General features: G+C 42.0%; 1 protein-coding gene across 1 annotated transcript; it reads left to right on the forward strand.

Moving 5' to 3' along the window:
- The first annotated feature begins 617 nt into the window (after positions 1-617).
- rarab (retinoic acid receptor, alpha b) lies at positions 618-21943 on the forward strand. Its single transcript, XM_026324990.1, has 9 exons — positions 618-1604; positions 7429-7583; positions 7981-8122; positions 9329-9486; positions 9679-9855; positions 9967-10171; positions 11704-11771; positions 12539-12629; positions 20685-21943. Exons 1-9 carry the CDS (start codon positions 1415-1417, stop codon positions 20984-20986), a joined length of 1488 nt encoding a protein of 495 aa, XP_026180775.1. The 5' UTR covers positions 618-1414; the 3' UTR covers positions 20987-21943.
- The last annotated feature ends 41 nt before the right edge of the window (positions 21944-21984 follow it).

The raw sequence follows: 21984 nt of genomic DNA on the forward strand, positions 1-21984 counted from the left end.
AACTGAGGGTGTGGACTTTACTGTGTGTGCACAGTGTGTGAATTGTGAAACAGTGAAAATAAGATTCAGCTGCACACAGAGATAAGTTTAAATTGTTAACAGGCCATGTGTGTGTCTGTGTGTGTGTGTGTTTGTGTGCGTTTGCATAAGGATGAACAGGTGCCTAAGTGCCCAGCTCATGAAGACTATCTTTCTATTTCTAAGACATGTAATATTATGAGAAAATATGTTGATTGTGAAGAATGGTGCTTGACAGTATTCTTATTATAACTTGGATATAGGATATATTAGTGGTGCATTAAAATGTAATCAGCAATTCAGTATTAGCATCTGGTCAAGGTGGAGTTCATTAGACATGCTACTAGATAAAAGGATGGCATCAGATATAAGCTTGTAAAATGATGATTATTCATAAGGGAGTAAAAAGTACAATATTTCCCTGTATGCAGGTATGTGTGCAGAGGTAATGTATAGTATTATTACAACAGAGATAATGGTGGTGGGTATTTGGAGCTGTAGTCAGATAGAAATCATTTTGGAGGGTCGCGCGGGGCAGGTAGGTGGAGCTCGTACGCAGCTGGTGTCACTCACCAAAGCAGTGAGAGAGAGAGAGAGAGAGAGGCCGTCGGGTACAGAGCGGGGGTTACCACAGGACATCGGTGCTCGCACTGGACCTCAGCAGTCCAGCTATGAGAGGCACACGAACCCAGACTCGGACGTCTCCTCGTCCCACCTAGCCGCCGGTGGACCCATGGATGTTCTGCTTCCTAGACATACAGCGGCAAGTTCAAAGTCCTACGTGACTGCGTCCATGAGTCAGGGCTGTGTTTTTTCTGTCGTGAACGCCTGGACTCCGTGAACCGGAGCGACTGGAGCAGCGTTGGTCCACCGGCTGGAAATGTTTTGCTTTTATGCAGAGATTTAACGCCAAGCAGTAGGCTGCTGTCTGTAAGACTAAGGGACATAGACCGTCTGCGAAATAGCCCGAGAAACGACGCGGTACTTGTATAAAGCCACAGAGACACGGGCTGCTGAGGTCATTACGGACTCCAGCGGTAGACGTACCTCATGTGTGTCTGTATAGTAGCGTAGTGTTACAGGGGCTGCTGTCTTTTTAATTGTTCGTGCTTCAAAGTAATGAGGGCAACAACTAGCACAGCATTTAAGCGGTGGCACTTGTAGCATTTGAACTGTTAAGAAAACAGGGCAACGTTTAATTTGACACTAAACTGTTCCACCAAGGGCTGAAAGGTCACCAGGATCTGCCATCTCTCCCTTCCTCCCTCCTTCTATCAGTCTATTATGAAGATGTGAACTCTTCCCTCCCTCCCCTTCCTCTTTCTCTCCTCGACGTCCAGCTTTGATCTTTTTTTCTCTGTTTGGTATAAAGAGATCAAACGCACGTCTCTCGGGGATGTATGAAAGCGTGGATGTTGTGGGTTTGAGCCCCAGTAGCCCCAGCCCCAGCTCTTTTCTGAGCATGGACTACTACCACAGACCCCCGGGACTCGGGCCGGAGAAGGGACTGTCCGGTGTGGGAGGACTCCAGCGTCCCTTCGGAGGGTCCCTGCTGACCGGCAGACACTGGAGCGGATCCAGCCACTGTGAGTGCCATTGAAAAATGATTTGCTATTTTGGACTGCAGGGAAAGCCACAATTAGTCAGTGTACATAATTTGTTACAAACTGACAAGGGAGCGCAGGCTCCTGCTTTAATAGGGTATCCGTTGTCAGGGGATAGGGGGGATGAATGCATGAGTTGGTGCCAACTGGGACACATGCCAGCCCCTTCTAGTATCAGGTGCTCCACAGCCTCTTTTTTTAGTCTCCTGTTAAATAGATGAGCAATGAACACACCCAGTTCCATACATCATGTAGTGTTATTCACTGCTAAACCCCTCATCATGTTTCCTTTCCTACATTCTTTGACTTTTAGTTCCTCAGAATTTATGATCTTCATCTGTATTTGATACTGAACATCATGATTGACTGCTCTGTCAGAGGGGTTTGGATCAAATGATATCAGATAGTCATGAAGAGCTTTAACATTTAAATAAGTCACCAGAGCAAACAATTACAAGGGTAGGTATTAGTTTCCATGACTGTTGGCATTATCCTTCACAGAATACACGTACAAGCAGCGTTAGTTTCAGCTTGTGACATAATGTTCCTTTTTGCTGACGCAGTTTCTATGTATTGGACATATAATTTGGCATACTCTGCAATTTGTCCCATATAGTTTGCCATCCAGACACTTTTATTTGCCATCCACTTCAAAATAACCCACATTTTGCAGCAAAAGGCTTTTCACATCAGGTCCTTCATTTAGCTGTGTGCTGTATGTCCTCCCCTGTGCAACTTGTGCAACTTGAGGGTTTGGCTGAATGTTTTGAATGGACCGCAGTAGGTCAGCTTCTTCACCTTCATAAACTCAAGATTTTTTATTGCTTTTTGTTTGCCTTATGTCCTCGTATATATCCCTTACACTATACTTCATATGCGTAATTATTTATACCCAACCTGTACATACATAAATATTTTTCACTACAACTAATGCACTGCTGGTTAGATGCTAACTGTATTTCGTTGCATGTGCAGTGACAATAAATTTGAATCTATTATCTATCTACACGTGGGCAAAATTGTTGGTACCTTCCATTAAAGAAAGAAAACCCACAATGGTCACTGAAATAAGTGAAATTGTAATGTTAGCTTACTTTGTAGCATTCAGCCTCCATTCGGGTATTGAACTGCAGCCACAGAAGAATTTTCCCTACACCAAAGTGCCACTTCAACACAGTAACCAGTGCTCAGTAGAAGCCAATGTTAGAAGTTATGTTATTTGTCCAATAAATCATATGCCACCTGCGTGTCTGTTCAGACACTCTCTGCTTCATTTCTTTCCATCATGTTATTGGTGGCCCCAGAGTTATTCTTGTCTTGCTTGAATAAATAAAATACAAAGAAATAAAATCCCTAAACCATAAATTACAGTTTAAATCCACCCCAAGTCCCTGCTCCCAGTAAACTCTCAGCTTCCAGTTCAACAGCACCAGGTTGCAATGTTTTCCGCATGCTTTCCTATCAGACGGCTGCCCTGTTTGATGTGACTTCACTAAAAACATGCTCACTTAGTAGAAGGGTGGGTGGTGAGCAGAGATATTTTCTGGCGTGTAACTTCAAGTGCATTTCATGCTGTCTCCACCATTGCCATGCACTGTCATAACACTCACGTTCATTTAGCAACTGGCAAGAAAGGCATCAGGATTTTGTTCATTACAAAGGTGAAAGCTTTAACCTCCTAATGTTAGCTAGCAGCACCTGCAACTTCAGCAGCATCTGCATTTTTCCTTTTGAAAAAAAAATATAATCTATAATAATAATTATAATATAATAATAATAATAATATAATCCAGTAGTGATTATAAGTGACTATTTGCATTTGATCTAAAACAATCCAGAACTTCTGTGGGTAGGGCACTGAGCAGTAACCTTTTAGCTAGATGGCTGCATCAGAGCCAAAGGACCATATCATGGCAGAACTTATTTCTTCTGCAGTCAGATCAGAAATAACTAATGGAATCAACTGGAAAAACGATGAATGTTGGATTTGATTGTGGGCCAGGCTGATAATTAACACATAATTAGCTCAGAATAAACATACACACAGGATTGTCTTTCTGTGATCTGAGGATGCCATTCTACCTCAGCGTCACATGTTAAATATAGTCAGCCTTACTCAGAGAGTAACCTAAGGGAGATGATGTGGTGATATCACTGTGACATGACCCTTGCAAAACCCAGTTTTAGTCATAAAGGGAAAGAGAGAGCTAAGTACATTCTGGTCTGCTTGAAAGAAACAGAGGCAAAGGGAGACATATAGAAGCAAAAGGGGAGTGCTCATAAATTGAAGCGATTGCCTTCACGGTGTGTGTGTGTGTGTGTGTCTGTGTGTGTGTGTCATTAACACAGATATATTCAGTGACAGCTCCAGCAACATGTAGGCAGTAGCTGGGGGACTGGTTCACTCTGTGTATATATTTGGTTGTGATCCAAAGCAGTGACTCACTGACAATTGGGAAGTGAGTCACCTCTCTTTATTTCTCCTTCTGTCTGCCTCTTTCTCTCCTGTGTCAGCTGCCCAGTCATCACTTCCTCACACCAAGTGACCTCTCTTTCTGCCTGTTGGAGATGCAAATAGTGGCACACATTCACAGTTGGTCTGGGAATATAAGGGGATACTCACCAAGTTGAAAGGTGGAGGGGTTGCATTGTCAGCATTGTATCTAATGCTGTTTTTATTTTTGTATGTGTGAGGGAGATCGTGCAGCCATCATATAAAAGCTAAGAGTGACTGTGGTCATTCTTTCATTCATTATAAACACAGTCCTCTGGCATAGCATGTATGCTACAATGTACTTCTCTATTACATGACTTACTGGCAGACATTACAGCTCAAAAAAGAGAACAAGTCTTCTCTTTTGTATTTAATTTAATTTAAATTCTTGCATTCATACATACCTGCATACTGCATTATGCAGATATGTATGAATAAATGAATGATCTTTATTATGATTAAACAGACAGTACAATTAAAGGTAATATGATTCTCTGGTTGAGCAGTAACTCCATGAAAATATATTTCATTTTTTGCTAACAATCCCACAAAGCAATGCTTCCATTTGCAGTAATTGCAACCAGTTGAAATAGTGATGATCAATAAGATTATAATAAGATAAGAGATTTGAAGGGCTCTGGAGGTTCAGAGAGCTGAAGTAATGCTTTCATTGTCTCCCTCCCTCTCCTGCACTACTGGTCTTCCTGTCTTTTAAGGCATGGAAACCTATTTATTTACTCTGTTTTACTACCAAATTACTACCAAATGCTAACACATTACCATCCAAACACTCCTGCATTAAGTTAAAAGGTGACTAGTCCACTTTGCTACTTTACTTTGCTGACCTCAAATTCTCCTTTGCTCATTGTTAGGTTTCTGTATTTTTTAATGAGCCTGTCTGTGAGACTCATCTGAGAATTTAATTTGAAAGATAAGTTTGTAGGAAAAGTTGTGCCAGATTAGTTAAAGACTGTACTTCTTTTGGCAAGTTAAAATGATGTATGATTACAATGCTAATAAATCCTTTATGATTTACTTGTGCAACATTCACATCAAATAAAAAAATGGTGCTCACGCAATTTCTCAGAAATCCACCATTACATCACCCCCCCAATGACTCCAGAGTTTTTCGTCTGCACATTGCTTGTGCACATTTTTGCCCTATTACTCTCTGCAGCACAGATACTCTTTTTGCTTGAACACATGTACACATTTGTACAAACAAATGAGATTTTGGATTAATTTGGGTGGAAATAGGTTGCTGGTGTAATAAGCCTATACTTCGAGTTTTAAAGCTTAATTTCTCAAAAAGGATTTGAGCAGAAATGATCCTATTTATACTGGGAGTCAACCTTGCGGAGGTGCAGTGTTTTTCACGAGGTTTGGTAGTATTCCTTAGAGACCTCAGTAGTTCAATACACAGTTTTAATTAAATGCTCAACCTATGTGGTATTTCCAAGTATTGCAGCAGTGTATTGAGTAGGTTGCCCAACTCTCTGAATGTGGAATTTCAGTAGCAGCTACTTCTTGGGGACAGCGTTGCTTTGAGCAGAATGCTAACCATTCTGATTAGATTGACATGCAATTCTAAAACATATAATCCAGCTGAGACTCAGGGGAACCTCATTAGTTTTGCAGGTTGTTGGTCAGCAGTTGCACTGGTTGGAATCTGACCAGACATTTTTTTGCAGATGTCTTTCTCTATTTCTGTGTCTTGTTTCCTGTCATGGTCCATCTTCCAAACAGTGTCAAAACCAACAGCTAAGAGCTGTGTATTTTATGTGCTGCCTGCATTGTCCTGCACACAAGCGGGAAGCAATAGGCAGAGATAGACAAATGCACAGATGAGAAGAGAGCAAGAGACACTTGGAAAAAGGAGGCAAGAAGGACAGAGAGATGTTTAAAAGAGGTCAGACAGTGCTTCAGGGAACTGCTGCCTAGTGTGTCAGTGAGAGGACAGCAAAGACAAAGAGAGGAGAGATTAAAGGAAAGAAAAGATGGAAGGATGGTATGATGGCTGAGGAGGACCTCTTCTCTTTATTTCTCTCTCTGTAAACAGAGCAGGCCAGTAGAGGGGAGTTGAATCTCATCCATAGTGGAATGTCTGGTATGGCTACTAAATGAGGGGGAGGGGAGAAGTGTGTGTTAGGTTAGAAGAGGCAGAATGACAGAGAGAGTAGTAGGGAACTTGCGGATGGTCCTGTTTATTTTATCTGAAGGGTCAGAACCAGAACCTGTATTATAGTCTGTCTGTAACAAAAATAAAATTAGCCTACCACACCAACACAATGAGGCTGGGTTTTACTGTCAATAAAATCAAACCTCTTTCTCTGTACCTTTCTCAGTAACCATAGGTGACACCATCAATTTCAGGCCAAGACCAAAACCATGAGATCACAACTAGGGCTGCACGATAAAAAAACTCACTTTGCGATATCTTTTTTTTTTTTGCGATACATATTACGGTGTGTAGAATACACGCTTGGAACCCTTCTCATATGGTGTAACACTGGCAAATGCATCTGAAATAGTTTTTTGCTTTGGACGGCAATGACATCTGGCTTTGCACTCATATTTTACCATATTTTACACCATATTTTACAGCTGGAAAAAAAAAACAGTAATGTGACATTTTCTAATGGACCATTTTAAGAGCAATACTTATTAATGAAGGTATCAAAATGATTAATAATAGTGTTAAAGGGCTGAATTGATATATACAACACCATTGGAGCAGTGTTGTTGGCTATTCAGTGATTACATTTGTGAAGTGAATGAGAAGGTTGCTCTGTAAATGCTGAATGTGTAAATAAGCATGTTTCTAAGTTTTATTCAGTTTTTACAGGTTTAGACCTTTTGGATATTTGAAAAAGTATTTGAACAGTCAAAGATGTAAAACAGTCTTTAAGATGGCAACCTTTCCCCCATTTTTCAGTATTTACTTATTACATTTAAACAAAATACTCTTAACAGATGCTTGTCATTACAGAGTTGACATTTTCAGGGCATTTTTACCTTCCACTAAGATTACACACTTCCAAGCCCATTGCTCAACCATTTGATACTTTTGGTGTGAGCCGAAGGTACTACAAATAGCATACATCTAATATTTGCTCTAAACATATAATGACCCAGCAAAAACATATATACATTGTATATATGTATATACCCAAGACTAGTGAGTTTCTGTAGATTATGTTAGTATATGCCAACATGTTACATCCACTTTTACACTGACATTTAAAGAAAAAATTCAGCAGTCTGATAAAATGTAAATGTCTCTGGTTTTCTTACCTCTGTCCCATCCTGCAGCCATAGAGACTGAGAGCACAAGCTCAGGGGAGGATCTGCTTGTCCCCAGCCCCCCCTCACCTCCACCACCACCCCGTGTCTACAAGCCCTGCTTTGTATGCCAGGACAAATCTTCAGGATACCATTATGGTGTCAGTGCCTGTGAGGGCTGCAAGGTAGGGCAGCTAAACGCATGTGTTAGCTATTCACAACATACAGTACTCTTTCTGGGTAACTGGGCCCTCTGTGTGCATGAACAGATGCAGACTCCAGCTAGACAAGCTGAATGAAGCATAATTACAGAGAGAGCATGAGCCCAAATATTTACATCACATGTCAGTGAAGAGATCCCAACCTTTACACCATCCCTAGGATTTATAGACATCTTTGCTTCATCTAGACCTAAACACAAACACTGAATGCAATTTGTATCTACTTTCATGTCATCCTGTGGGTTTTTGTGTGCGTTTGTGGTGAAAAGCATGCTTGTCCAGTGTTTGTGGTAGTGCTTATAGTATGTTGTATTCTGTTCAATTCTGTGTTTCATTCATTGCCTCAAATTCTTTCTCTCAGGGCTTCTTTCGGAGGAGCATCCAGAAGAACATGGTGTACACATGCCATCGAGACAAAGTCTGCGTCATAAACAAGGTGACAAGGAACCGGTGTCAGTCCTGTCGCCTGCAGAAATGCCTCGATGTTGGCATGTCCAAGGAGTGTGAGTACAGTGTAGAGCAGCAGTTCCTTTGTCTCTGTTTGTACAGAAAAATGTGGAAAAAATTAGCTTCTAGCTTCTGAAAGACTAAAAGTAAGAAACATAAGCTCAATTTGTAGTCACAAAATAATTCAACAGTACACACTAAGTGACATATACTTTAAGCACAGTAAGCTATACAGTTTTGTGCTATTCTCAGGCAATACAGTGTTTTAATTTTGGTATCTGTCTCCCTCTGGTGGCCTTTCATGTGTTATACATCCCCTACAAAACATTGTTTACCTCAAACTTATGATACGCAGCTTTTGGCATTCCCCAAATGAATTTTCCAATCTTAGTGAGATTCTTGATTAATCTTCTTAAGGATGTCTTTATAAGTGTTTCAACCTGGATTTCAGTAGTTTATCCTACTCTTCCTGGCTGATCTTCTCACTACATTGACTAGATGTGGGAAAAGCCAAAAGCCTGATAAGAACAAGAGAATTGTTTTCCCCTTGTTCTCAGAGACAATTGTAGTTTGACATACTCAAAGTGGTCTGTCTTTTTATTTAAAGTATCTTTCATCCAGGGCAGCACGATGGATTGGTGGTTAACACTGTTCCTGGCAAGAAGGTTCCTGGCAGGGGCCTTTCTGTGTGGAGTTTGCATGTTCTCCCTGTGCTTGCGTGGGTTTTATTCAGGCACTCTGGTTTCCTCCCAGAGTCCAAAAACATGTATGTCAGGTTGATTGGTTTGTCTTTATGTGTCTTTAAGATAACTGGGATAGGCTCCAGTAGATCCCCATGACCCTAAATAGGAATAAGTGGATATAGATAATGGATGGATGGATGATATCTTTCATCCACCCACTCACAACAATTTGACTGATGGAGAGCTGCTGAGATGCTTGTCCTTCCAGCAGGTTCTCAATCTCTGCAGAGGACTTTGGAAGCTCTGTTAGTGTAATAGTTGAGCTGTTGACGTGGGACTAAACAAAGGCACCTCTTTCATCCCATTGGAGTTAGCAGGTGTAATTATACAGTCCAGCTATTCTCACAGGCTTGGCAGTACTCCCCATGATAAGTCTCTTTAAGTGGTTATTTAAAACCTAGGTCTAGAAAAAACTAGAAAGAGTTGCCTCTTTGCACTTAATTTAAAATGTAAGACGTGAACATAATTTGCTGCTTAAATTCCTGCGCTAAATCTTCCCATCTTTACTCCCAATGTCAGTGGTGCGAAATGACAGAACAAAGAAGAAAAAGGAGAAGAAGCAGGGGGAGCCAGAGATCTATGTCCTGTCACCAGACACAGAGCAGATGATTGAACGAGTTCGGCAAGCCCATCAGGACACATTTCCCTCCCTCTGTCAGCTGGGAAAATACACCACGGTACTCTCATGGACATACAAAGGACTTGTAATAGAATATAATAAAAATACAGATAAAAATAACTGTTACCTTTATGAAAACAACCTGAATCTTCAGGCAGAGGTAATGATTTAACTGTGCTTTCTTTATCTTGTTTGAAAAATTTTGCCTCTTTCTCTCCTTCCATTCGTCATGCAAACCCCTACTCTACAGAGCAACAGCTCAGAGCACCGTGTCTCACTGGATGTCAGCCTCTGGGACAAGTTCAGTGAACTGTCCACCAAATGCATCATTAAGACAGTGGAGTTTGCCAAGCAGCTGCCGGGCTTCACAACATTATCCATCGCTGATCAGATCACCCTGCTCAAAGCTGCCTGCCTTGACATACTGGTGAGTTCAACAGGTTTGTCAGTCAGATACTTCCCACACAGCAGCAAGTTGTGTTTGTTGTCTCCTTGGAGTGTTTCCTTCCATTTTGTGACACTTCATCCTTTTTCTTAGATTCTAAGGATCTGCACTCGCTATACCCCAGACCAGGACACCATGACCTTCTCTGACGGTTTAACTCTGAATCGCACCCAGATGCACAATGCTGGGTTTGGCCCTCTCACAGACCTGGTGTTCTCTTTCGCCAACCAGCTGCTTCCGCTGGAGATGGACGACGCAGAGACTGGATTACTAAGCGCCATCTGCTTGCTCTGTGGAGGTACTGCTTTTGATGGCTTAATAATACGAGATGCAGAGTTTTTTTTAATGTTAGTGCTATCGTGGTGCTATTTTGCCTAACGCCAAATGTCCAACAAAGGTTCTTGCATGGATGGATTACGACCTCTAGTTTTACTTGCCAGACTGGTTTGCATTATGAGATGCATTCACACCCAGGGATGGGCAGTATTTCTGATACATATATTTAAAATATTATTTTGTAAGTTGTATTTGACAGTAACAAGGAAAATGCCTTTGGTGTGTTGTTTTTTTGTGTTTTTAAAATACTTTAAAATACTTTCAGTGAGATGGATGTTTTTCTTTGCTGGACTGATTAACAGGCCCCATTGCCGTCATCTGAATGACAGTCTTTTTGAAAAGTTAGTTGTCCTTAAGAGCATCAATTAAGGAGACATCAGTAGTTTAGACTACTGTATTGTGTAGGCTGTACATACACATATCATTCATTTAATTTCTTTGTTCTCACATATCCATACACTGAGTAATTACTTATCCACTCTCACATAAGTTTAGAGCTTAGCACACAAGTTTTTGAATAGCTTGTTTTGGGTTATCATATTTGTTGTTTGCGGAGTCTTTTTGGAGGTGTAATAAATATTTTTTTTCTGACCAGAATTTGTGTTCTCTAAATCCTCTCAATTGTTTTAGTGATTAGATTGGCTAATCAGCAAATTCAGTTTCTACCTAACCTGTTTTTGAATTTTAAATTGGAATGTAATTATTGTTGACTTCTAATTTAGTGTCAAATTTATACTCTAACTAAGTCTAATTGATTACTAAATTGTTGTAGTCATTTAATATACAGTTTTAGAGGACAGTCTGAGTCCTAAGAGTATTGATAGAACTAGTGCACACACAAATATTTTTCTTCCAGCTGCCTGACTAAGCAACTACACACACCAACGACAGTGTAAAATTGCTGAAAATAGTTAAAAATTCCATCTGGTTTAAATCATACCTGACCTCTAACACTGTAAAAAGGGTGCTATGGGTTTATAAAAGTGCCTACAGTTGAGTGTACTGTCAATGAGTTATTGTAGGCCCAATATAAGTCCTTAAAACTTAAAACTCAAGAGAAAAAATAAGGATACCATCATGAGTTGCTAAGAAACGTTAATTTAAAATGACTAACTCACAACTAACAGTGAAATCAGGATACATTAGCATGTCTGTTGTAACAGGTCAACATGTTTTTGACAGGTGAGCAAATTTCTCGTTAGGTAGAGAAAGACTGCTGCTCTCAGACAGTCCACATTAATAACTTACCCAGCTAAATGGTGAAGGGATAGGTGAAGTAGGCTGATAAGAAAAGGTTTGTAAGGTGAGTTCATGTTACCCCAAAAAAAGTGTGTATTTTTTGTATATTTATAATAAAAATACTGTAGTTTATTTTGATACTTGTTGTAGCAGTTGTATTTTGTAGTTTTTTTTTTTTTGTTTAAAGGGCTGTGTACAGCATATTGTACTGGCTGTGTATTGTAATGTGTTTTTGCTGTGTGTGCATGCATGCAGATCGTCAGGATCTGGAGGAGTCAGAGAAGGTGGACGTTCTTCAAGAGCCAATGCTGGAAGCCTTGAAGGTTCAACATCTAATTTTTATTGTGGCACACATATATTGTTACTTAGCTGCTTCCCTTGTTTCTGTATAATATGTACTGAAACACAGAAACATATGGATATATTAAGTAACTGAAGACTTTGATAAAATGCAACACCTGTCTTAAAGCAGTAGTATTTTCTCTTAATACATTCTTCTCTACCCTGTTTGTGTTACTCACCCCTACATCCATTTATTCATACTGAGAATTGAAATTCAATTAAATTCAATTCAATTCAGTTTTATTTGTATAGCGCCAAATCACAATACAAATCATCTCAAGACACAAATATAAAGTTGTTTTTTCACTCTAGTGTAAAACAAAAATTAGTCAAAGAGAAGGACACAATTTGTTTAAGGAGTATTTTCTGCAGTGGATTAATCAATATTTGGCACTGAAGCGAGTTTTTATAGCTGCAGCATGGTACTGAGTCAAACATACTTTATACTTTTATATTTTTGTGTGGAATTGTTCAGCTATTGGCTGCAGGTACAAAAATACGTTTCACTGTACATTGTACAGTATGTATGTATAACTGTGCATGTGACAAATAAAGCTTATAATAGCATTGTGGCTCAGGTTTTTGAATAAACATAGAGCTTTATGTCAGGATGTATATAAAAACATCAGGTTGTGATATATATACAATGCTTTTTAGGATACATTTAGTGTTTGGTATTTTCATGGGATTTGTTGTCAGTAAACAATATAGAATACCACCTTTCTTCTTTGTTTTCATGTGTGCATAGGTCTATGTTAGGAGGAGGAGACCTGATAAACCCTGTATGTTCCCCAAGATACTGATGAAGATTACTGACCTCAGGAGCATCAGTGTGAAGGGTGAGACGCATTACAAACAGACACTAATGCAGACATGTTTGACAGCACAGATACTGTAAAGTTCTACAATAGTTACTTCAAACACAGAGAGAACAAGGCTTCACTGAAAGCAGGATTATATTAAAGACTGATATTTATTTATGTTTTGTTACTTGTATTAAGAGGCTGCCCCTGTACATTGCTAAAGAGGTCCAAAATCAAATGAGTAATGCTGGATTTTTTAATGCTGGCTAACGTTATCCAGATACTTTGGTTCTCTAACTGCCACCGGAGTTGTGGATTAGAAAGGAGGATTCAGTCATCCCAGTGTGATCTCATGGTCATTGACCTAGTTTCTCATTAGCTACATGCAAATGCCCAAAGAACGAGTGGAGTTTTTGCCTCCCAGGAGAGCGACAGCTTTTGCTGGAGAGCTACAGGGAATTTAAAGATTTCATTTATACACAAGGTCACTCTGCAAAAGTGGCGAACATGTGGAAAAAGGGGCTGATAAATAAAACACACTTTTGATGTTGTGACCACTGCTTTTATATGATGGTATAATTCTTATAATCTCAGCTAAATCAGTAAATAGTAATCCTGTTTCTACCCAGAGCTGGACAATAATATAAGATAAGATAAGAAACCTTTATTTGTCCCACAATGGGGAAATTGCATTGTTGCAACAGCAAACTACAAGTACACAGCAGAGTGCCAAAAGTAGCAAAGATGTAAGATAAATAAGAAATTAAAAATATTACAAAAGTGGAATAAAACTATAAAGCTACCAAAACTATAAGTGTGTACAATATGTGCCTATGGGTATGTACAGTATATGGACATCGATTGATAAATAAATAAATACCAGGTAAAGTGACTACAGTATATTGCACTGATGTGATTAACCTTATAATACAATGTTGCACATGATTACAGCAGATGGATGACAAATGTACAGTTAGTAGTGATCATTGTAGAGCCTGACAGCAGCAGGAAGAAAAGACCTGTGGAATCTCTCCTTCACACAATGAGGGTGGGTCAGTCTGTCACTGAAGCTGCTCTCCAGGTCAGACAGGGCATCCTGCAGGGGGTGTGACTCATGGTCCAGCATAGATGTTAGTTTAGCCAGGTCCCTTCTGTCCCCCACCTCCCTCACTGATTCCAGAGGACAGCCCAGGACTTCTTGATGACCTTATCCAGCTTCTTCCTCTCCCTCTCCGAGATGCGTCTGCTCCAGCAGATGGCAGGTGACTCTGCAGGTCCTCAGGAGTGCCCCCTTCAACCCAAAAGACCGCAGTCTCCTCAGGAGGTAGAGCCGGCTCTGGCCCTTCGTGTACAGCGCGTCTGTGTTATGAGTCCAGTCCAGTTTGTTGTTCAGGTGAACACCCAAGTACTTATAAGAGTATGTTTATTCCCTGGATGTTCACTGACGAGGGGAGAGTAGACAGACGTCTGCGGAAGTCCACCACCATCTCCTTGGTCTTCCCTGCGTTGATCAGGAGGTGGTTCTGCTGACACTAGTCCACGAAGTCCTGTGTCAGTCCTCTGTACTACATCATCGTCAGTGATGAACCCGACAATCGCAGAGTCGTCAGAGAACTTCTGCACTTAGCCGTCCATGTTGTGTCTGAAGTCTGGAGTGTAGACTGTGAAGAGGAAGGGGGCCAGGACAGTCCCCTGCCCCCCCCCACACTGCAGGTCAGGATGTCACACAACGTCCCGGGCTAGAGCCCTGGGCCGGTTTGTGAGGTAGTCCAGGATCCACTCCACCAGGTCAAAGTCCACACCAGCCTCCTCCAGTTTGTCCCTTCAAAGCACCAGCCGTATGGTGTTGAATGCACTGGAGAAGTCAAAGAACAGAATTCTCACAGCACTGCTGGACTTGTCCAGGTTAGCCAGAGCACGGTGAATTAGGAAGATGACCACGTGCTCCAAGCCAATGCCGGACCAGTAGGCGAACTGCAGCGGATCCATCGCTGAGATCACCACGGAGCGGAGGTGGCCCAGGACCAGTCTCTCCAGTGTCTTCATCAGATGGGACGTGAGAGCCACCGGCCTGAAGCTGTTGAGGTCTTTAGCGTGTGGTGTCTTGGGCACTGGTACTACACAGGAAGTCTTCCAGAGCTGTGGTACCACCCTCAGCTTGAGGCTCAGATTGAAGACATGCTTCATAACTCCACACAGTTCATCTGCGCAGGACTTAAGAAGCCTGGAGCTGATGCCATCTGGTCCAGCTGCCTTCCTAGTTCACTTCTCATCTGGGCTGGAGTGAGAGACAAGGCAGGGGGCCGTGTGCTGGGGCGGTGGGTGAGTCCGTGGAGCTGTGAAGTGGTGGGGTGATGGGATGGGCCAGAGGTGTGAAAGGCTGAGGGAGTGGGGCATTGTGCAGGTGTCAGGGAGAAGGCATGCAGCTGCATGGGGGGAGGAGAGGGTGATTGATCAAACCTAAGGAAAATTACAGGCAAATTACAGCAGCAAATTACAGGCACTCAACATGAACATAGATCTCACAAGGAAAAGAAAACAATATAGCCTAAGAAATTATTTTAAAAAAAGATTCTATATATATGTATATAATATGTATAAAAAATTTCCCTTCTCACCCCTATGGGTGGTGTGTGTGTCTTCCTCAATCTCGGGTCCTCTACCAGAGGCCTGGGAGTTTGAGGGTTCTTCGCAGTATCTTAGCTGTTCCTAGCACTGCGCTCTTCTGGATTGAGATCTCTGATGTTGTTCCTGGGATCTGTTGGAACCACTCTCCCAGTTTGGGGGGGTCACAGCCCCGAGGGTGCCGATTACCACGGGGACCACTGTTGCCTTCACCTTCCACATCTTTTCTAGTTCTTCTTTAAGCCCTTGGTATTTCTCCAGCTTCTCATGTTCCTTCTTTCTGATGTTGCTGTCACTTGGGATCGCTACATCTACCACTACGGCTTTCTTCTGTTGTTTGTCCACCACTACTATGTCCGGTTGGTTAGCCATCACCTGTTTGTCGGTCTGTATCTGGAAGTCCCACAGGATCTTAGCTCGGTCATTCTCCCTCACCTTTGGAGGTGTGCCCCATTTTGACCTTGGGACCTCCAGCCCATACTCGGCACAGATGTTCCCACTATGCTGGCATATATATATATAGAAATTATATACAAAAAAACAATATACAATAAGTGTGCAAAAAATTTCAAAGAGAGAACCTGTGTGCAAACATTGGCAGTTCAGACAGTCCGTCCAGGGTGTTATCTGACACACAGAGAAGATGTGTTGTACAGAGTTATGGCATGAGGCAAGAAGGACTTCCTGTAGCGATCCTTAAGACAACGAAGCTGTCTGAGCCTTTTGGAGAAGGCACTCTGTTGTCTGTCCAGCACAGGGTGGAGAGGGTGGTCAGGGTTGTCCATGATTGCTAACAGTTTGTTTAGCGTCCTCCTCTCCATCACAGCCTCAAAGGTCTTCTGTCTGCAGCCAATGACGGAGCCAGGCTTCCTTATCAGTGTATTCCATCTGTTAGAGTCACTGGCTGCAATGCAGCAGAGGGGCTTTGAAGCAGTTCCCTTCCTCCTGAGGTCAATCACCATTTCTTTGGTCTTGTCCAGATTACGCAGCAGGTGATTCCCTCCAGTCCACTCCACAAATCTGTCCACCAGCCCCCTGTACTCCTCCTCCCATTCACCTCGTATACACCCAACAACTGCAGAGTCATCAGAAAACTTCTGGAAATAACATAGCTCTGAGTTGTACTGAAACTCTGAGGTGTATAAGGTGAACAGGAAGGGAGAAAGCACAGTGCCGTGTGGGGCTCCTACACCACTCATCACCACATCAAACAGGACACCACCCAGTCGTACGAATTGTGGCCTATCTGTCAAGTAATCAGTGATCCAGGAGACAGTGGACCCGCCAACACCCATCAGCCGCAGCTTCTCTCCCAGTAATGGAGGCTGGATGGTGTTGAAGGCTCTGGAGAAATCAAAGAATATGATTCTCACTGTGCCACCACCACCATCCAGGTGAGACAAAGCTTGCTGCAGCAGATATATGACAGCATCACCCACCCCCAGACGTGGCCGATAGGCAAACTGCAGAGGGTCAAGAGATGATCTCACCTGTGGCCAAGGTGGGCCAACACCAACCTCTCCAGCACCTTCATCACATGAGATGTGAGGGCAACTGGACGATAGTCGCTGAGGCCAGATGGAGATGATTTCTTGGGTACAAGAACCAGACAAGAGGTCTTTCAGAGAAGCGGCACCTTCTCTAGGCTCCTGGGGCACTGTAGCTTGAGGTCCCGTATTCTGGCCCTGTGGGCTCACCATAGAGGGGGCAACTGCGAGAGCATTGGACGAGGTGGGGGGAGGTGTGTGGGGGCAGGGGAGGGGTAGAGGAGACAGGGGCAGTCTGAGAGCTAAACCTGTTGAAGAAGTAGGTGTTAAGCTCGTTAGCTCTCTCCCTGTTACCGGCAGACTGTCTGTCTCTCCCCCCACATCCCGTGATCTCCTTCATTCCAGACCACACCTCCCTCATGTTGTTTTGCTGGAGTTTGGCTTCCAGCTTCCTCCTGTAGGAGTTTTTACACTCCCTCACCTTGTCCCGCAGTTGGAGCTGCACCTTCCTCAGCTCCTCCTTGTCTTCAGACCTGAAGGCTCTCTTTTTGTTGTTGAGGAAAGTCTTCAGGTCACTGGTGATCCACAGCTTGTTGTTAGGGAAACAGCGAACAGTCCGTGAGGGCATGACGGTGTCCTCACAGAATTTTATGTACTCTGTGATAAAGTCCGTCATGCTGTTGAAATCCTCCCCGTGAGGCTGGCAGATCGTTAACCCACTGCAGATACCCCTCACCCCTCATGGGGTGCTTTGAAGCCTGAGATGGTCTTTAGGCTCTGCCACACCCCACTGATGTTCTGCTGCTGCTGCTGCTCCTCCATCTTCCTCCTGTAGCTGGCCTTCCCCTGTCTGATCTTCTACAAAGTAACAGGATTCCTGCTCACATAAGCGATGTCTAGATGGTCATGACCCTTTCATGCATAGCGGTCACTATGTGGACATCTATTTCAAAGCTGTTTTTTTGTAGTTGCATATCACTCACTACAATGGACACTAGTCAGTTTGCCAAGTGCCACAAAGATTTCATAAAACCAAGATGGTCTACAATAAGCCTGAAAGGCTGAGTAGCTTAGGAGTAGGAGTTATTTTGCATTGCATTGGACAGTTTTATAATTTGTTGAAACTGTCATGTCTGTGGTTCTGGACTTCCTGGTGTCGTCTTTTACTTTGGTACCTGGGTTCTTCCCAAGTAGTTTTATGTTTATGATGTTAATTATTATCACCTTTGTCTCCCTGGTTCCCCATGTGTTCTCCCTGTGCATCTCTTTCCCTGTGTGTGTGTATGGGGTTTCCGTGGCTACACCTGTTCCTAGTTGGTCATTTAGAGCAAAGGTATATAGTCCTGCTCTCAGCCTCAGTTGCTGGATTGTTCTGCTATTGACCTCTAGTGTGTACCTCTGTTTCCTGTTACCTGTTGGTTTCCTTCTCGTGTGTGAGTCTGGTGTCTCTTTTCCTAGTGTGAGAGAGTGTACTCCCTGTGTCTCTGTGTCTCTCTCAGTTCCTTGTGTTCCTCATGTCCCAGACTCCAGCTTTTCCTGAGTCAGTATGTTCCTCTGTGTTTCTTGTGCCCCCAGTGTCTGTATCCCTTGTGTTTTCAGTGTTAGTATTCCTGGTACCTCACGTGTGCTCTAGTGTGTGGTTGAACATACCTATGTTAATAACGCAATTTTGGTCTGAGTTATTGATACACACCTCCCCGCTGTGACAGAAATATATAAATGCATAAGTAACATTTCAAATAGTATTTCATACTTTTCCTTTATATATTTTTCTATCGGAGGAATATTTTCATATTAGAACTATAATAGGTGTTAAAACGCTGTTTTAGAGGACTTTTTTAGCTTCTACTTTGGAGTTGGTACAATATGAACCACGAGTGACGTATGCTGACGTTGATTCATCAAACACTAAGCCAATGCAGCACAAGCAGCCAGCATTTCTAAAAGTTAATTTTAATCTTGTAAACCACAGCTTTCACGTGGAAACAATTTACAAATGGACCAGCAGCAACATCTGGGCTGCCTATGCGACAGAAATTGCAGAGAGATCTTGACACATCAAAGCAAAACCTAAAAATTTTCACTAACATTGTTGAATGTCATGCAGAAGTGACTTTGCTCTACCAACCATCAGCGGGCTTGTATTACTTCATCAGTCCTGCTGGCAGTGTGAGGGAGCTCCCAGCTAGATAGATAGATAAATACTTCACTAATCCCGAAGGAAATTCAGTTATTCAACTGTTCCATATCACAGCATTCAAACACATCCAAAAACACTCAAAGTGCATTAAAAGCACAGATAAATAGTAATAAATAAATAAAAGGTACATAAACAGTGAATTAAATCTAATACAAAATAAAATGTCCAAGTATCATCAGTTAACCCTAGCCCCGCCACCCCTCCCCAGTGATGTATTAACCCATATGTACTGTTTGGGATGTTTTCATCCCAAACATAACAAAAGGGTAGTGTTTTTGAACAGTGCACAAGGATTAAAGAGTCTTATAGCTCTGGGAAGGAAGGACCTCAAGTGTCTGTCTGTGGAGCAGTTCATGGAGAGCAGCCTTTCACTGAAGGAACTCCTCTGCTTCATAACAAGAGCAAACAATGGTTGGCTGCCATTGTCCGTAATGGACAGCAGTTTTTCCAGAGACCTTCACTCAACCACCGTCGTCACTGAGTCCTGCTCTTTAATACAACCAATGATGGCAGAGTCTTTAGAAAACCTCAGTAAATGACACAATTCAGTGTTGCACATGAATTCTGCTGTGTACAGGGTGAAAAGGAGGGGGGCAGAGGAGATGTTGCAGAAGAGGGCAGGAGGTGAGAACTGGAGCACAAAATATGTGGAGGTAGATGCAGGCATGGTGTCAGACTGGTTGAGAATGTTGTTGACTTGACTACAGGTGGCAAAGGAATGGCTGAATATGTGCTTTTGCCAGTAGGATACAACAAGTCTATAGTCCTGTGCTTTCGGGTGGGACAGTCCACAAATTGATAAAATGCAGTGACAGCTGAGCCCAGAGTAGCATGATTGAAATCCCCAGAAATTACAAAAAATGCGTCAGCAGTGCAATAGACATGTGTATAATCTCACATGCTGCCCTAGCATCATCGCTTAGGGGAATGTAAACACACACAGCTATGACATGTGTAACCTCCTGTGACAGGTAATAAGATCTGCTGCTATGTTCATAATTCATGCATGAGAATGGGTTCATCTTCATATCCCTAGTGTGCAGGAATTCCTGTTACTTTGTATAAGCCATTAGAACAAGGTTAGACAGAAGGAAAGATTGTTGTAACAGAAAATCTGGAGGAAAAAAATGTCTGTACCCATAAACTCCCTGGGATACTGATTGCAATGAGAGATAGGCTAAATATCTTTATATAAGTGTAGTAGACTGAGAGTGAGCAAGTAAAAGAAAGCTGATACACTAAGCCATTAGAACAGGTAAGAAAGTAAAGTAAAAGAATATTCTGTAAACTGGTATTAGTGTAATGCCCGTCTACCATTATTAACAACAAGCTTCATATGAATCCCTTAGGAAGAAGGCAGAATATGGAAACTTAGGAATGGTTTCAGAACCAGGTACACTTTTAGGATTGCTTGACCAATGGTGTCCTTTCCAAAATTTTACACTTTACCACCTGGAGATAAGAAACTGCTGTTTGTAAGAAATGTTCAAAAATTTGCACTAAAAACAGCTTCTTCAGTGTCAGTGGATCACACTCGTAAAGAACTTCATATCCGTAAATAAATGGACTTCCTATTATGCTATCTTGTTTACACTGAATAAGCCTGAGAACAAACCGGTTCCCGAGTAGATTTGACATTACGGACATGTAGGAAACAACATATCTGGGATTATGTGAAATTGTCAGCAAAATTATCTGGCTAATCTGTTTGTCACATAAGAAGAACACACTCCTGGTCTGTTATCCTAAATTTTGTCTCTCCACCTCTTTCTCTTACAGGAGCTGAGCGAGTGATCACACTGAAAATGGAAATACCCGGCTCCATGCCTCCTCTCATCCAGGAGATGCTGGCAAACTCTGAGGGACTGGAGGGGCATGGAGGAGGGAAAGGTAGAGTATCAGGCAGAGAAGAGGATGAAACAGAGCTCAGGAGCTGTCCATCCCCTAAATCAGTCCCCTCTACCAGCCCAAGCCCTGAGTTGTGTGCCCTGTCTTCTCCCACCTCTGCTCCGCAGTACTGCCCAGGTGCACGCGGCAGTACTGCACAAAAATCATCCACAGAGCAGAGACACAAAGAATAAAAGAGGCAAAAACTGCTCCTGCTAACAGAAAGTCTGGAGGAAAAAAATGTCTGTACCCATAAACTCTCTGGGATACTGATTGCAATGAGAGATAGGCTAAATATCTTTATATAAGTGTAGTAGACTGAGAGTGAGCAAGTACAAGAAAGGTGGTACACTGTGTTGTGAGGACTGTGCTCAAACAGATTTATACAAAAAATGTTTCACATTTTGTTATATTTTTATAATACTTAAAAGGCTCATTATTTGTGGACAGTGTGAGCCTAGATGAAGGATTACCTTGCTACTACAGGCTGATAAAGAGCATCCTATACACTTTCTTCCTAATTAGATATCCATGTATAATATGCAGAGTCATTATGTGTAAAATACTGTATATAGAAAAAGGGTTGTGAAAGAAGTTTTAGACTGAGATGAACTGATACCAGAAATTATTTTCCTAAATGTACGTTTGTATATATTGTATTTCTCTAATGCAGCCACAAGAATTCTTTCTTCATCTTCACCGCCAAACTGCCCTCAGTCCTATCCTTTTTGTCTCCTCAGTCACATCAGGGAATAACACCAGTCTTTCCTTCACTGGAATCAGAAATGTAAATAAGAATGGGAGACTTTCTATATACTCTTTCTGCCTGTTGGTGGACACTTTCAACCAAAGCAAACTGTGGTACTGGTGCTTTAGAGCTCTGCAGAGTTGTGGCTTAAAGAAAATACATAAATCTCAGTGATGACAGGTACTGCCAAAATATGTCTCAAAAGTACAAGTGTACAAATGTATTTTGTTTTTCTAGTTTGCACCACTTAATATTATATGTTCACAGTGTCATTGCTTCACTACATCCCTACTGTAACTTCAATTTCAGTGTTTTATTAGTGTCTTGTAATATATGGAGAGTTCAAATTCATCTGAAAGTATTGATACATGGAGTTCAGTAAAGTAGTATCATTTTCTTATGTATGTGTTTATAATGTGTGCTTATTGGTAGACATGCACTAAA

Source organism: Mastacembelus armatus, chromosome 8 (genome assembly GCF_900324485.2).
Source record: "Mastacembelus armatus chromosome 8, fMasArm1.2, whole genome shotgun sequence".
In the NCBI taxonomy this organism is placed as follows: Eukaryota; Metazoa; Chordata; class Actinopteri; order Synbranchiformes; family Mastacembelidae; genus Mastacembelus; species Mastacembelus armatus.

Excerpts from the sequence above, each read along its gene's own strand:
- rarab (XM_026324990.1), top strand. The coding sequence starts at position 1,415 with ATGTATGAAAGCGTGGATGTTGTGGGTTTGAGCCCCAGTAGCCCCAGC. Across the intron at positions 8,123-9,328 it reads TGTTGGCATGTCCAAGGAGT|TGGTGCGAAATGACAGAACA; the intron begins GTGAGTACAGTG and ends TCCCAATGTCAG. Across the intron at positions 12,630-20,684 it reads CAGGAGCATCAGTGTGAAGG|GAGCTGAGCGAGTGATCACA; the intron begins GTGAGACGCATT and ends TTTCTCTTACAG.